Below are 12,060 nucleotides of genomic sequence, written 5' to 3' on the forward strand. Positions count from 1 at the left end.
GTCTTCTTGTTTTTCAAAAGTATGAATCAGACATGACAATGTTAACACAAAGCAGGTTTATACTCTTTGATTAAAAAGAATCAATTAAGCAATATACATATCTTCATCAATATCATAGTATCTAGAGAATAGCCTTTTTTTTAGATAAACAATGTAAAAAGTATCACATAAAAAATAGATATATGTATATCATTTAGTAACTTTATAGCTTAAACTGTTACTATATATCATAAAAAATAGTACTTCTTCTTTCCATACTTCTTTATATTCAACTTGTATTATTTTGATCAATAAAAACTATAAAATTCCAATATAAAACCGTGTATTTGTTGAACCAATTATAAGAATAGAGATATATAAAAAAAGGCATAGATTTGCCATATTTAGAATATTTGATTGGATTATATGCAAAAATAATCTGAAATCCAACGAATTGTACTATCCAAATTTGTTATAAAAAGAGAAATATGTACCTAAAAATGGTATAATTTTGCTACTTTAAACGATTTTATTGGATTATATAAAAAGTAATTTTAACTCCAATAAATAGTATTCGCTGTAAATACTTTTAATTTACTAAAAGCCAATATTCTATTGGCAGTCATTATAACTCCGCGACCGTAGTTGTAATTTCTGCCATTTACTACAGTGGTAGATTAGTGTAGCATGAGCACGTGACAGAGACATGTTTTTGATAATTGGGACAAAGAGAACACATCTTCTCAAAGCATCATGTCAAATCCAAATCCAACATCAGCAACAACAGGTGGAAGTAACAGTCTTTCAGAGGCAGAAAAGTTCTTGGAGTCTCTCGATCTACCAGAATCCGGCAACAATGAGCACACTGCTTCTGGTACAGCCGATTCCACTGATATCATGTCCTTTTTGGATGAGATTGCAAAATACCCATCAGAGTCATCTACTATCCCGCAAAAAGAATACGCAAAGTCCTCTTCTGATGCTACTCAAAATTCACAAATTAGCATAACCGAGCCAGCATCCGCACCAACCCCAGTATCTGATAAGCAAGTACCTACTGATGGTTGGATGTCTTGGGGAAACTCTCTGTGGACTCAAGCCAGTGCTGCCGTTAAAACTACTACAGAACAAATCAACCAGACTATTGCTAACGAATCAGCTGCAAAGCTTTTGGAGGATCGTATGAAGCACCTTCAAGGCCTGGTGAACAAAGAGAATATCGAGAAGCTAGGCACTGGATTGCGTAACCTGACAGTTCAGTCTATGAATACTTTTCTCGAGACAGTAGCACCACCAATCTCCGAACACGAATTGGTCGAGGTCTGGTTATCTCACGATATGAATGGTTACGAGGGAATGGAGTCACTGGTTTACCGTTCATTTGCCAGAGTTATGGAAAACACAGAGACCGGACAAGTTGTAGTTCGTAAGGGGGGTAACAAAGGAGAAAGTAACAAGTCAACTGGAAATGTGGCAAATGATTTGAACATGTGTGAGGGCGCTCTTGAAGGAACCAAACTCGCAAAGGTATGTATATTGAGAACATTTGTTTATATATCCATAATTAATCATCTATATATTTGTAGGCAAACATTGACAACCTTATTAAGCTTCACTATACTGCACCTGAAGAAAAGACAGATTATATACCCCAGCAGGGAGCTGTTCCAGTCATAAACTGCCCTGTTTTCATGGCCATTCAACCTGTAAAGCACTCTGTTCCTCTTTTTGATGAAGATGATACAGAGAAGCAGCAATTGGTTTACGTCTTATTGCTTGTAGACCCGACTCACAACCTCAAGTTTAAGACATATTCTCAGTCAATACCCTTGAGTTGGCTGGAAATTGCTTATGAAGAAAACGAATGGGTCGAGGAAAAATTGACAGAAGTAGTACAAGCTGCAGTAATTACACTGGCACAAGATTACGTGTGGACACGTATGACGGGTGGTAAATCATCTGCTACTGGAGCTTCTGATCAAACCGAGGAAAAAGCAAAGGTTGAACATACTTTGGATGTATAGGTTGAAAACTTTTACATCCTCCTCTAATAAAGTAATCTACTTTGTATAAATCATGTACAGAAAAACAATGATATTATATGGTTTTATTAGAGTAGGATAACTATCTAGAGCTGGCTTGGGTTTTCTAGATAATAATACCAGCATCAAAGACCCGGTTTAAGAAGAAGTGATTGAATCTTCTACCATTACCACGCAGCATGACCTGCACGTTGTTAGGTATGCCAGGCCAAGACATACTTGGATGTGGACGACGATCATAACAGCTCATGCCTTGGGTATAGAGACCTGTTGACTCTACGCGGAGATCAATATACTCGTATTTCCAAAAAGCATCGTAATGTTCATGTCCTTGTTTGTCGCCTTTATCAAACATCATGTCCATAGTTCCTAGAATAGTGTATGCGTCAAACCTAACATTAAACTGCGATTAGTATCTTTGAGAAAAGGACTATCAAACTAAGGTACTTACACTGATAGAGTATCGATACCATAGAGTTTGCTAGATATATCAAATGTCCAGATCAAGAAGCTGTTACAAAATGTAGCAACGGGTGTTGTTTTGGCCAAAGGGACAATATATTTTTCGTAATCTTGTTTAGATACAGTGCCATCATCAGCAGCTATAAAAATGTTGTGTAAATATATTATTCAAAAAAGTTAGATATCTCTTTAAAAGTAATAATAAAAAGGAGTCGAGGATTACCATCAAGAGGTACGACTACAACATGAGATGGAGCAACCTTTCCGTCATTTATGAGAGCAAGACGTGAACTATAGCCTTCTGGACTGTGCTGAAATCCTTTAGTTGTACCCATAATGATATCTGCGGCCTGAGGATCAGCACCAAAGTTAAATTCGGCACTAGGAGTGACGTTTCCTGGGACATTGATAGCTCTAGAGAATTTTGCCATTAGAACCACACGTAGCTGTAATGATTTGTACTTGTACTTGAAGTACGTCTTACCCTCCCATAACCATGATGCGTTTTGCTCTACCAAATGTGACAGGATCACGTTGGTAAGCCAAAGCAATATTAGACAAGGGACCAACAGCACATATAGTAATAGTGAGTGGTGGAGCGTTCTTTAAATGAAACAGAATCTCATCAGCTGCATCTCGTGGGGTGGTTTGAAACGCGGATTGAGCAGCATGGAAAGATTCCTTGGTAACTTCCTTGGCTGCGTGGAGTAATTGACTTTCCCAGTCTGGAGGAGCTTGGTAGAGATTCTTATAAAAGTGAGGGTAGAGTGGTCCGGATTAAATTGGATTACCCTAAAAAGAAAAAATAAACTAAAATACTTTTGTTTGCTTACATTTTCGTAGATCTCGCCCAATCCGTCCCTTCCATGGAAATGAGTCGCTGTAACGCAGGGTTGACCCACTGTAATAGGGGATGCGCACCCTAATTATTCATTTCCAGCTGTCAGACCGAGTATTCTAAGTTTGTTTTAGTGTAAGCTTTACCTATGGCGAGTATGGGAACCTGGGCGGGTAGTCCAAGAAATGCACGTTGTTCTGCTACCACATTCAAAATTGTTACGGCATTCCGCTTGATCATATCGAGCGAAGCATTTCCGTGCGTGAGAGTAATTGCACGGACATCCAACTCGGGAGATAAGAGAGACATGATGATAGCAAGTGCATCATCAATTCCCTATTATTTTATCATAAGAATACATTAATCTTCTCGGATAGAAATATATATAAATCTTACAGGGTCAGTGTCAATAATGACGGTCTCTTTCTTTGTAATAATTGGTGCCATGTTATATTAGCAATAAGTGAATAAGAATATACGGATTCGAAAGCAAGGAACGAAAAAGGATATCAAGACGAGAAAAATGTTAAATGAGTAAAAAAAAGCATCGCCGCTTCAAACCAGAAGGTATAGCTTGTTCCACTAAAGGAGAATACACCTTTTTCTGGATTATGGTTATCTAGTTTACAATATAATATAGATGAATTTACAAATATACGTACATATATACATAATTGGTTTGTAAAGTACATGGATACTTTACTCACACAAAAGAAAAATGATTTGACTTCAAATCATATCCAACTGAGATGTACTGGGTTTCCATTTGTTACTCGAAATCGTATTCTCGGACAAAAAGCTGTATAGATCCAGTTCTTCCTTTCCCTCTTTTTAAAGTTCATTTTCAAAGGCATTTTAGGGTATGCTTTATTAGATAGGCTATATAATATTCTCTCTTTTGATAAAATCACTATGAGTTGGTTTGCACCCTACTCACTTTATTATCCAAGTAGCTGTAACTATGAATTTGAGAGTCCAAAGCTGGAAACTAAGCAGCTAACGATGTCTTATCCATTGGTTTTATGGTTTGGGTCTCGTTTTGAAAAACTACTCGTGAGATCTCAAAATAGCCCAGCTTGTGGGTATTTTTTTTTTCAGACAAGAAATATACTCACACACCATTAATATACCGCTTAGAAAATTGGGTGACTACCAAAAATAGAAAGTATGAAATACAAAAAGGCATAAAAGACAGAGAAATCATAGCAGGGATTGGTTTTAATTCTCTAAACTTTAAGAGAATATGATATATCACCGTACTAATAAACGCTTCTTTTCACCAATTTTTATAAATGTTTCCCAAAGTTGAGATTCAGAATAAGAATTATATATATGTAATTATATCTTTCTCCAATGGCAACGCATACCTTTCACTTTTGCTCTTTCCCTTTTATTTTGTTATAGCGTCATGTAATAGCAATACATTGGTAGAAACCTTAAAAGGCTTTTAAAGCTCTTTCAAAGGCTTACGGTAGAATACAAGATAGGTTATATTCCGATAAAGTTATCTAGTAAACTTCATTGTCGTCGCTTATACTAATGCACACCCATATTTTATGTATACTAAGTTTCCTAGCAGTTGTCTGAATATCTTTTGACTCAACAGTGAGTTATCCAACCTTGGGTACTTTTTTTTTTCTTAAAAAAAGACATTTATTGGAAAGAGAGACATATATCATTATTACCATTTTTAAATAAATATATAAAGTTTATTGCGTTTGGTGATTGTTTGAATTTTCTTAATATTCTTCCACTTTACCCTATCATAATCAGATCATTGATTTGAAATAGGAGTTTTTTTTGTACCTTGATAAGATACCAATAGCTTTTGTTTGAAGAATATATAAAAGAAGGTTATTTTAGAAGACAGCCTACAGACTGCCACGCAGATAGTTTTACAAAAGATTTGTATAAATATTGGTCTATCTATCATCAAATATTTTCCCTTTGCTTTTCAATATTTATAAACCATAATTTTAAGCATGACAGCATACACACCACCATCCCCAGGATCAAAGATTATCATTGTCGGTGGAGGATGTTTCGGTCTTTCTACTGCACATGCACTGTCTTTGAAGAAAAAGTATGATATTTGGGTATTTGATCGTCTTCCCATTCCTGCAACAGATGCTGCTTCAACAGGTAATACATAAAGCAAATAAATAAACATACATTAATTTTTTTTGGTGTTAGATATCAACAAGATTGTCAGAATGGACTATGCTGATGACACACTTTACCTGCAATTGATGCTTGAGGGTATGCCCATATGGCGACAATGGAACAAAGAACGTGCTGCGGAAGGGCTTGGCCCAGTTTACAATGAAACGGGTGTACTGTTCTTTGGATCCAACGGAAAGTTCTCTGATTATGAAAAGAAGAGTATCAAGAGTATTACTGAGGCTGGTTATGGCCATGTGATTGAACACCTCCCGACTCCCAAGAGCATTACTGACAAGTACCCCCAGTTCAAAGAAGCAGTCGAAAATGGTTATGATATTGCATACCTTAACAAGGATGGTGGTGAGTCATACCGTGGGTTGTAATAGTGATGAAGTTAATTCTGATAATCCAAAATTTAGGTTGGTGTAACTCAGCCGAAGCCGTGAAGCATATATACAACAAATGCATAAAAAACGGTGTTCAATTTGTGTTGGGCCCGGATAAAGGCACATTTGAGAAGTTCCAGGAGAAGCCTGGAAGCAGTGGTGTCAAGGAAGTGGTGGGAATCGTCACTAAAGATAAAAAAGTTCATTACGCTGATCGCGTTATTATGGCAACCGGTTCGTGGACACCTGGGTTGGTAGACATATCTACTCAATGTATTGCCACTGGACAAGTTGTTGCCCAATTCCAACCACCACAGAGTCTTATCACCAGCCTAAAGAATCAGCCCGTTTGGTGTACAGATGTTTCCAGAACAGGTAATTGATTCGCGAACAAAATATAATAGCCGTAAATTCGGGGGAAACATTACTAACAAATATGTACACGATAGGATACTATGGATTCCCGGTCAATGAAGGGGGGAGAATGAAAGTAGCAAGACATGCAACTGGCTATATTGCTCCTCGCCTTCAAGATAACGTGTCAGTCCCAAGGACCCAGGTTACACATTCTGGAGATACTATTCCAGTTGGCGCATTGAAGCATATGCGTACTTTTCTCAACGGCTTCTTACCGCAGACCAGCTCGCTTGATGTTGTTTACTCACGTATTTGCTGGTATGTTTATTACATAATATACGAGGCTCTCTAGAAAAAAAAGTATAAAACTGACTAAAGATACTTATAATTTAATAAACAATCTTTATGTGGTTTAGGTACAGTGACTCTATCGATGGTGGGTTTGTGATCTCGCCTCATCCAGAATATAAAAATCTTATTGTGGCTTCAGGAGATTCAGGCCATGCGATGAAGTAAGACTTTTGTTCTATTTTACTAGTTTTAACTATAGCATTTGAAATGTGCTATTAATATGTCCTTTAGATTTATTCCCATCCTAGGATATAAAATCTGCCACGTTATTGAAGGAGTAGATTCAGAATACACTAGATCTTGGAAATGGAGAGAGCTGGATGCAAAGCACCAACTTGATTGCCTCCGATCTGAGGTTGATGGCGGGCTCCTTATATTAGCAGACCCAAACACAGAGGAAACAAGATTGGCTTCACTTGAAGAGTTAAAAGCAGTAAAGGCCAAGCTTTAGACAAAGCTATAGGCTATTTTTGTTATTATTATTATTATTATTATTTTAAAAAAAAAAGCGAAAAAGCGAAAAATTGATACATGTATAAGTATTTTTGAGCCTTCCTATCTCATCTCAATAACCGTATTAATATTAACCATTTTATATACTTTTAATAATGTATTCAGTACAATTTTGTGTGTATGTATGTGTATACAAAGTGCGTAGTATTCTTCTAATCTTTCGGGCATATTACTTTGTGAGAATCTCAAAACCATTTTCGGTGACCAGCAGCTAAAAAAAAACAGTTTAGATATTAATCGCTTTTATCAATTAAAAACAAGCGTTTCTTCTTCTTTATTTACCGTGTGTTCAAATTGAGCACTTCTACCACCATCAACTGTAGAGATTGTCCACTGATCTGGCCACATTATTCCCATAGGGGATCCTTGGCAAAGGATAGGCTCAATTGTGAAGGACATACCCGTTTCCATATGGCCTTCCTCATCATTCACTAAGAAAACAACCAATTAAGCCAACACGTTCGAACAATGGTATAACCCAGTTTAGCTTACAATGATGATAAATAAGAGGATGACAGTGAAATTCACGTCCTATGCCATGTCCAGACAATTCTTCAGAGACTGAGAATCCATACTTATCAGCGTGCTCACTAAAAAGAAAAGGTCAAAAACTTATTCCTAGCCTATCCTTGAAGGTTAATGAGCATTAAATTCGACACAATACCAAATAACACGCCCAATTTCTTTAAACGGGACACCAGGTCCACATATATTTATGGACTTTTCAAGTGTTTCGCGTGTACATTCCACCAATGCCTTTCCTTTTTCGTCAACTTCACCAACTAAAAAAGTAGCGGAAGTATCTCCGTGATACCCGTCTAGATATACCTATATGATGATTAAGTTTATCAGACTCTATGATAAAATATTGCATAAATATTTTATGCTTACAGTAATATCGAGATTTATGATGTCTCCATCTTGTAAAGGACGCCTAAATTATCCAAGAATCCAGTCAATATATATATATATATATATGTATTATATATATAGTATAAACTCACTCATCTGGTATGCCATGAGCAATTACATTGTTCACTGAAGTACACACACTTTTTGGGAATCCAGAGTAGTTGAGTGGGGATGGGTAAGCTCCTTTGGCTATAATAATAGCATGAAGAGCCTTGTCAATTTCTTCGGTTGTTGTACCTGGCTGTGGATTATACATTTGGCAAAAGGAGTAAAAAGATACAAAAAATCATAAGAATATGCGTAAAAGTACTTTATATAAATTCAGGGACAAACCAAGCACATCTTTTGACCCAAATCCAGGATTGATTTTGCTAAACTGCCAGCCTTTCTAAGACCAACAATGTCTTGAGGCGAGTTTAAAGGAACTTCAGGATTCCACACAGAAGAAATTCCTTGTTCAGCATAAGGAGGTTTTATAATTGATTCTGGAACTAGACGTCGAGTCATTTGTCTTACATCAACGTTGGCTAATGATGCAGGAACCAATCGTTGAAAATTTCCCCAACGGCTGACTCTAGGCTGCATGTCGATTCCCCTCGAGGAATTTACATTGCGTGGGTGCATTACATTATTGCTGGTATGTAAATGTAAAGCAGTAGGTACCGTGCGCTGAAAGCGGGTTAAAGACCCTCTTTGTCGAGATGTGATTGTTTTAAGCATTGTGCGATCCATCAATTACTAAACCAAGAAAGCTTCTCTCAATTATCTCAGCCACTGTGACCTTTACGCCATTTGATAGAATGGACAAAAGGGATGTATTTCTTATTTCAAACATTATAAAATCAAGTAAAATATATTTAGATGTGAAATCAAATAAGAGAATTTATATATATTATAAAAAAAAAAGCACCTTTTTATTGAGGAAATATTTCTAATATGAATATTTCTATTTATTTATAATGATGGCTTTTGTTAAATAGCTCTCCTGGAAACGGAGAAACCTATATAACTAGTGTGTGTTCTTCCATATGTAATACGATAGAGTAGTTGCTAAGCTACATACAAACGGTTTTTCAATATCATCCAATTCACCTTCAACAGCTCGGGTTTCCTTGCTTCTGACATAGACGGATATACTCTTATTATCTGACCGGTATTCAAAGTGAGCAAAATAACCCATAACAGCATTGGGAATAAAGAGCAAAAGATGTCGAGTTGATTGTATATTAATTTCCCCCGCTGTCATCGGATAGAATTGCTTCAACATATTTAGCACTTCATTCCATCGCAAATTAAGTTTCAGGAATCTTCCAAAAGAAGGATCCACGGTGTCAAGTTTCATCGAATCGAAACCCTGAGACAAAGCAATCAGTTCCTCCTGATTTTCATTTGTTCGCTTGGTGCTGACAGCCCGGTAAATCTTGTTCCAGTCTGAATCACGGCGACAGGATACGATGGCCTAGATTATTTATATTAATATATTTGTGTTTGAATTAACCAAAATAGCTATTCGTTTACCTTGTTAATAATCGCATCGATCTTTCTTTTTGCTTGCTCAGATACATCTCCAAGAGTGTAATTCGAGGGTCGCATTACTTCACTCATTGGATTAGAAGAGACGTTCGGTTTATTCTTAAAAACCTTTGACCACGGAGATTCTTCGTTTGAATGGGATGAGCAGCGATCCATCTCACGGTAAACTGTCAAAACAAAATACTGAAGTACTGTTTTTCCTGGAATACCATCCCTGTTTTCCGTACTCATGTGCCTTGTAGAACTAAGTGAATCTGATCTGTCGAGCATACCAAAGGTATTGTTTACCCAACGGCCGGGTGAAACATCTGCTGCTGAGATAATCAAAGTGTGACGGAAAGGCGAATCTGTACTTGGAAATGCATTGCCATCGTCATTGAACGATAAATCGTTTGAAGAGGCAAAACAAGCAATTGCTTTGTTATCAAATATCAAGGGCCTGAGACCAAATTTCGATGTGTTTCGCAAAATGGATGGTAATAAATGAGCAATGTTTTCTACCATGTCTAGTTCATATAGCCCATGAAGAACCCTGTTGCGTGCATAACTGGTCGGCTTGTTGTAAACAGATACTGTACTGCGAATAATACTGAGAATATCAATATTATCAGGAAGTGTGTTGATTTCATCCAAGCTTTTTTGAATGTATCGCAAGTGGAAATCAAAAACAAAAGAATTGACATGTATTCTTTGTTTAAAACGACCACATTCTTCTGTAAAATCTTTAAAGCTTGCATTACGCGTTTCGTTTTTTTCATGAGTATATGGTGAATGTGTCAAGCGGCCATAACGACGATGAAGAGTATACAGAGTTACAAAGGCAAACCCATCCGTTAATCTAGCTTCGCACATAATAGTACCTCCCTGAAATACTTGAAGTAGATATATGACAGGAGACATAACAGGGTAGTTTTCGGATGCCTTGAACCTAGACAGATATGTCTCCAGTTCTTCTGGGTGATTGTTTGCTGGACCATTGACAATCAAATGCATTCCAATACCTTCTAGGTAGGAAGCATATTCGGCCATAAATGTACACGTCAATCGTTCGTACCATGTCTTCATATCTTCTGCCTTGACAGTTGCTGACTCTCCAAATAGGTGCGAGTTCATAGCCTCCACAGTTGCTGTCTCAGCAGACCCAGATTCCACAAAAAAAAGAGGTGTTCGACAGAAATGAAGTAGACGCGATGATTTTAAGATTATCTTTAATTCAGCAGCCGCCATTGTTTCAAACTGTTCAGGCCGTGAACCATCTGAATAGCGATCAGCCCACTTGGTGTACACCTTGAAGGCTTTTTCATGTGCTGTTTGTATTTGAGATCTTCTCAGGTACAAGTTAAGAAATGGTTCCCCGTGTCTAATAAGATAATCTCGGTTGCGCGCATGTTCGTAATTTGCTGTCGATTCGGCATAATGGTCGCGTAAAACGGTATTAACATCTGCAATCCTGACTGCAGTATAGACAGTTTCAAGCATTTCTGATCTTGGGAGTCTACATAGTCTCGCTCCATCCTGAACATCATATATACTAGTTGTCATCTCACTATCAGCATCAAAAAATAGCTGACCGCGTCTTTCCGTAGCTATCGGTGTACGAGCAGAAAAAATATTAGTCATTAGCTGCTTTAAGCTCCCAAAATTAACATCGGCCTTCTCAGATATATCCTCGAGGTGCAGTTGAGGAGCCGAGTTTGCCGTTATTAAGCGTGGCTGGGTATCGGGTTGAGCTAAACGAGCAATACTGGCAATACTTGGTGACATGGATGTTCTGTTATGTTGATGATGTGATATTACTGTTGAATGAGGGACAGGAGGACCAGATTTCTCTGCGGTAGTAATAATGTCAGCCATTGTTTCTGTGTGATGAAACAATCCCATCTTCTGGTGAAATATGTTCTTGAGGGTTGATACTCTTGCTTCTTGCTGTGTTATGGTGCGTGATATCGAGTGGAAAAATTGGTCGGCAAAACTGTCAGTACAGTTGTAAGCATAAAACTTTAATCTGCTTTCGTCTAATTGTATAATCAAAAACGAGTTTCGATAAGCTAAATCCTTGTAGTTGTTCTTATACTTTGGAATCAAGGCAATGTTTGATTTTGATGCACCAGAAGCCATAGAATCGTGTCTACTACTGATGCTTATATCATCCCTTCGCAGTAAAGACTCTATGCGTAAACCTTCATCCTCTAGTAACCCTCTTCCCAATGCATATTTCAAATGAACCTTTTGTGACCATTCACTCTCAATGCTTTGTCGACGTACACATCCAGAAGGCGCAGAAAACAGTCGATTCATATCTGGAAGGCCACTGACAAGTAAGAATCGCGTGTTCTGAGGTCGATTATCAAATTCGTTATTCCGGAATACTGTGGCCGACGACGGCTCGTAGACTTCATAGCAGCTAATTAGTTCATTTGTGTTATATACGTTATCCGAAAGAAAAGCACGAGTAATAAGAGGTTTCAACGATGAATTGTGGTCTGTCAATTCAAAGTCAATGTGTAGCAATATGTCTTCCATG

The 12,060-nt window shown here is 37.4% G+C and overlaps 5 protein-coding genes across 5 annotated transcripts; 2 read left to right on the top strand and 3 right to left on the bottom strand.

The window, feature by feature from the left end:
* Nucleotides 1-734: 734 nt before the first annotated feature.
* Nucleotides 735-2,063, top strand: PHYBLDRAFT_132343 (hypothetical protein). Its single transcript, XM_018429489.1, has 2 exons — nucleotides 735-1,506; nucleotides 1,566-2,063. The coding sequence occupies exons 1-2, from the start codon at nucleotides 877-879 to the stop codon at nucleotides 2,001-2,003; spliced, it is 1,068 nt and encodes a 355-aa protein (XP_018294354.1). The 5' UTR covers nucleotides 735-876; the 3' UTR covers nucleotides 2,004-2,063.
* A 64-nt stretch (nucleotides 2,064-2,127) lies between these two features.
* On the bottom strand, nucleotides 2,128-3,768 carry PHYBLDRAFT_59849 (hypothetical protein; the record flags this gene model as incomplete). The annotated part of the gene is made up of 7 exons (XM_018440570.1): nucleotides 2,128-2,413; nucleotides 2,473-2,623; nucleotides 2,707-2,897; nucleotides 2,968-3,230; nucleotides 3,317-3,405; nucleotides 3,468-3,657; nucleotides 3,718-3,768. 7 exons carry the CDS (start codon nucleotides 3,766-3,768, stop codon nucleotides 2,128-2,130), a joined length of 1,221 nt encoding a protein of 406 aa, XP_018294355.1.
* A 1,535-nt stretch (nucleotides 3,769-5,303) lies between these two features.
* PHYBLDRAFT_109796 (hypothetical protein) lies at nucleotides 5,304-6,743 on the top strand (the record flags this gene model as incomplete). Its single annotated transcript, XM_018428136.1, has 5 exons — nucleotides 5,304-5,463; nucleotides 5,515-5,844; nucleotides 5,904-6,245; nucleotides 6,320-6,545; nucleotides 6,644-6,743. 5 exons carry the CDS (start codon nucleotides 5,304-5,306, stop codon nucleotides 6,741-6,743), a joined length of 1,158 nt encoding a protein of 385 aa, XP_018294356.1.
* Nucleotides 6,744-7,260: 517 nt separating this feature from the next.
* On the bottom strand, nucleotides 7,261-8,510 carry PHYBLDRAFT_15901 (hypothetical protein; the record flags this gene model as incomplete). The annotated part of the gene is made up of 7 exons (XM_018433899.1): nucleotides 7,261-7,302; nucleotides 7,374-7,522; nucleotides 7,584-7,681; nucleotides 7,756-7,919; nucleotides 7,983-8,025; nucleotides 8,096-8,244; nucleotides 8,337-8,510. The coding sequence occupies 7 exons, from the start codon at nucleotides 8,508-8,510 to the stop codon at nucleotides 7,261-7,263; spliced, it is 819 nt and encodes a 272-aa protein (XP_018294357.1).
* Nucleotides 8,511-8,924: 414 nt separating this feature from the next.
* Nucleotides 8,925-9,710, bottom strand: PHYBLDRAFT_158281 (hypothetical protein). Its single transcript, XM_018433759.1, has 2 exons — nucleotides 9,522-9,710; nucleotides 8,925-9,462 (listed from the first exon to the last, which is right to left on the bottom strand). The coding sequence occupies exons 1-2, from the start codon at nucleotides 9,690-9,692 to the stop codon at nucleotides 9,013-9,015; spliced, it is 621 nt and encodes a 206-aa protein (XP_018294358.1). The 5' UTR covers nucleotides 9,693-9,710; the 3' UTR covers nucleotides 8,925-9,012.
* Between the last annotated feature and the right edge of the window lie 2,350 nt (nucleotides 9,711-12,060).

Source organism: Phycomyces blakesleeanus, assembly GCF_001638985.1.
Source record: "Phycomyces blakesleeanus NRRL 1555(-) unplaced genomic scaffold PHYBLscaffold_6, whole genome shotgun sequence".
In the NCBI taxonomy this organism is placed as follows: domain Eukaryota; kingdom Fungi; phylum Mucoromycota; class Mucoromycetes; order Mucorales; family Phycomycetaceae; genus Phycomyces; species Phycomyces blakesleeanus.

Coding starts and splice junctions, on each gene's coding strand:
- PHYBLDRAFT_132343 (XM_018429489.1), top strand. CDS start 877: ATGTCCTTTTTGGATGAGATTGCAAAATACCCATCAGAGTCATCTACT. Junction 1,507..1,565: donor AAGGAACCAAACTCGCAAAG/GTATGTATATTG, acceptor ATATATTTGTAG/GCAAACATTGACAACCTTAT.
- PHYBLDRAFT_158281 (XM_018433759.1), bottom strand. CDS start 9,692: ATGGATCGCTGCTCATCCCATTCAAACGAAGAATCTCCGTGGTCAAAG. Junction 9,463..9,521: donor TCGATGCGATTATTAACAAG/GTAAACGAATAG, acceptor TAAATAATCTAG/GCCATCGTATCCTGTCGCCG.